This window comes from Watersipora subatra, chromosome 1, assembly GCF_963576615.1.
Source record: "Watersipora subatra chromosome 1, tzWatSuba1.1, whole genome shotgun sequence".
Classification (NCBI taxonomy): domain Eukaryota; kingdom Metazoa; phylum Bryozoa; class Gymnolaemata; order Cheilostomatida; family Watersiporidae; genus Watersipora; species Watersipora subatra.
In genome coordinates, this window is record NC_088708.1 from 3,736,024 (window position 1) to 3,739,500 (window position 3,477).

The following is a 3,477-nucleotide window of genomic DNA, read 5'->3' on the forward strand; positions in this document are numbered from 1 at the left end:
CTTTCAACTGGGAGTTCAAGACTTGATACTTGACATCGCGTAATCGTTACACCGACAGAGCATTTCATTGCTAGAGAGGAAATGGCCTGTGACAGCTGGAGGTCTGTGCCTGACAGGAGTGTTTGAAACCAATAGGTAGCGCTCCTCGCATTGCCAGCTTTGGAGTCATTACCAAATGTGTCACCATATATTTATAGCACAGCACATTCATTTATAGCGCACGCACGTACACTCGTGCCACCTGTCCATCATACATGAAGAATGCCATCAATGCTGGATTAATTGCTTTTATTTTTCATACTTTCCATTCCCAGAATCTAGTGCACTCGCTTCAGTAGAAGTCTGATTATTCCGTATAAAGTTACCAAAATCAATATAGTACAATATTAAATATAAATGCATGCAAGATAAATATTCTGTGCTACTTTTAGTAACGTATACATTAGACAATTATGTTCGGAATACATATCCTGATTGTGCAGTGGCGAATTGTTGAGAGAGTCTGTGTAGGACTTTATTTGCTGGGCCCTCATCATCCAAGAGTTCGCTTTTGTGGATTACTTCCTCCATCAGCTTCTTGATTCCTTTCACCCTGAATAGATATGCGCTGTGATCGTTGATGTGCCCTCCAATGATAATATTGTCCTCATCCTCCTTCAAAAGGCTAACAGGGAAGAAAAATGGGTCTACTATCCATTTGGTTCTTATAATGGGCGTTTTCGTCATCAGCTCTTCATGAAGGTTGATGGGCTCGCTGAAATAGATGACTTTGTGTGGCGATTTTTTGTCGACCTTGAGCACAAGCAGATTAAATGTATAGTATCGTTTATAACCTGGTCGGAAGTGTGTACTGTGAGTTATGGTAATGTAGAAATTTTCTCTATACCAAAGAGTAGGGGTGCCTCCTCTTACAGAATCCTGCAAATCATTAAACCGGTAGTCTGAGTCAGCAGCATTTTGCGTAAAATGACACACCGCCCCTTTGTCACAACTAATTATTCTTAGAGGATCAAAGCTATAGACCATGTAGAGTTTGTTGTCAAACTCATATGGCGACCAGTGTTTGTCGCGGGGCATGCTCATTCGAGTCTTGAATTGAGGTTGACCGTCGGTCACTTTGGGCATGACGAATCTATCACCTCGCCAGTCCCAGAACATGGTGGTGTCAACCTCTTTCTTTCCAACATAGAGAGCAGCATTGAAGGATAAATATATCTGTTCATAGAAAGGAAAGGCTCTTGGCTCTATGGGCCCATCTCCTACAAACATAAATGACAAGGAATACATTTTCTAGCTAATGGCTCTAGTAGTGTTACGTTGGTTACACTTGATGGTTTTAGTAGTGCTGTACTGCTTCAGTAGTGCTGTATTGCTTTAGTAGTGCTGTAATGCTTCAGTAGTGCTGTACTGCTTCAGTAGTGCTGTACTGGTTTAGTAGGGCTGTACTGCTTTATTAGTGCTGTACTGCTTCAGTAGTGCGGTATTGCTTTAGTAGTGCTGTATTGCTTTAGTAGTGCTGTATTGCTTTAGTAGTGCTGTATTGCTTTAGTAGTGCTGAACTGGTTTAGTAGTGCTGTACTACTAGCAGTTCTTTGGTTTTGGTAAAAAGACTCGCAACAATTTTATACGCAGGATGTTGACATTAGTTCATGACAAAATGGAGACTATGGCTATATTATAGTTTCAAAGTGGGTTTTACTGGTTCTTCTTCCTAACTCATGGTAAAGGTTGTTCCAAAGGTTTATATGAAGAGCCCGAGTGACTATCAGGCTATGAAAGAGAATTATCGATGGAAAGTTCTAGAAGTCGGCGTGGCATAGCGTTATTACTCCTCATTAATTTTACCCAGTGACAGGTTCATCAACAGTGGTTAATGTCAAATGAAAACGCCAAAGAAAATGGGCAGGTCACTTATGAAGGTAATTAGAACAAAAGACAAGAGTTAGTAATTTAACCTGCATCCCTCAATCATAGTGCTTTAATATTGTACTTTAGTTTGAATTCAAAATCGCTCCATACATTTGGAGGGCGACAACGTCTAATAAGATGAACAAGTGCCATATTCATAACTGCGTCTAAATTCAGTACATAACTAAAAACAAAAGGAAAGAAAGCAAAAGTAACAGCAAGTAATACTGTATATGGACATCATTTGACCATTGTAGACACCTATCTTACCATCACCCCAACTGGGTATTGAACTTGCATTAGCATTAATAAAATACTAAAATGCCAGTTCTGTGACCACAGATGCTTCAAGCAATAGCCTGCCTCAAATACACATCCGTGACAAGCAGAGAATTAGTCCTAACTGTAGTTAGTATATTTTAATGTTTCACACTAGAGTGATGCTAAGATGATAGTTCTGTACCATTTGCTGAATAGCAAGTAATTGATCAGTCGAGTCAGCAAAAAGTATTTTTCAAGAGATTCCTATAGACTAGGAAAAGGGATAAAAATAAGATTATCTTGAGATCCTCTCTAAGAATCTTTTATGCTATATAAGCAAACATAAACTATAGAAGAGACATCTAGCTATTCTCTAGCACCCTTTCCATCCTGTACATAACCATATGTATTCTCATCCTTCGCATTCATGTCATGCAAGGCTGTAATTTTGCTCATTCATCTATAAGAAGAGTAGACAACTACTAGGCATATATGATGGTGTCTGTCACTCACCAACTGATTGTATAACACGAGTCGGTATGCCAAGAACTCTTCCGCTGATGTCCAAGGCTTCCATCTTATCGTTATATGAGCGAGCGTAGAGGTAGTTGTCAGAGAAAATGTTTTTGGTTCTGCCTTCGGTGTGTTCTTTGTCTAACCACATTCTCATGACTACGATGAACTTCTCGCCGTCCCAGATCATGGCAGGGCTGTTTCCATAGACCCTTTGCTCGTGGTTTGGATCTACAAGTTTTTTTGCAAAGTGCTTTTCAGCGGTTGGAGAGAAAGAGAAGACGAGTTCTGAAATTATTTCTGATGTGACGTTGCTTACAACTCCACTTCTGTCGAGCATAACTCCCTCTAGCATCTGTTTTCTCTGGTAGATGCCATTACGCCTCACCTTTTTTTCTAAAGTTGGAAAGTTGTCTTTGTATATTCTGTAAGTCTCTGCACTTTGCTCCACCATTTTTTTCTTTGCATATTTTTCCAAACTTTCCAACTCAAAGTTAGAGGCGATTTTTACCAAGCCCAAGGTAGATAAAATAATAGCAGCAACCACGGCAATGAAAGTCTCTCTGCGCTGACGTGGGCGCATCTTCCCTGCTTCCAAATCAATCGTGGAATGATTCTATAGCGTAGTTGTGTAATGATGCACCAATAATGTGTTGATGAATTCCCATAGCAACATTTTGTCACTGAATTGCTTAGCAACGAATGACCTAATGATAATCATATTAGCGGTTAAAAGGCAACCCGCTATTCTTCGTCATTGAACTTAGAGTCTTAGAGAATAAACAAAGGAAAACT

The 3,477-nt window shown here is 39.7% G+C and overlaps 1 protein-coding gene across 1 annotated transcript; it reads right to left on the minus strand.

Annotated features, from left to right (window-relative positions):
- Window positions 1–271: 271 nt before the first annotated feature.
- On the minus strand, window positions 272–3,270 carry LOC137407674 (uncharacterized). The gene is made up of 2 exons (XM_068094088.1): window positions 2,683–3,270; window positions 272–1,259 (listed from the first exon to the last, which is right to left on the minus strand). The coding sequence occupies exons 1-2, from the start codon at window positions 3,263–3,265 to the stop codon at window positions 451–453; spliced, it is 1,392 nt and encodes a 463-aa protein (XP_067950189.1). The 5' UTR covers window positions 3,266–3,270; the 3' UTR covers window positions 272–450.
- Between the last annotated feature and the right edge of the window lie 207 nt (window positions 3,271–3,477).

Excerpts from the sequence above, each read along its gene's own strand:
- LOC137407674 (XM_068094088.1), bottom strand. The coding sequence starts at position 3,265 with ATGCGCCCACGTCAGCGCAGAGAGACTTTCATTGCCGTGGTTGCTGCT. Across the intron at positions 1,260-2,682 it reads TCGTGTTATACAATCAGTTG|GAGATGGGCCCATAGAGCCA; the intron begins GTGAGTGACAGA and ends TTATGTTTGTAG.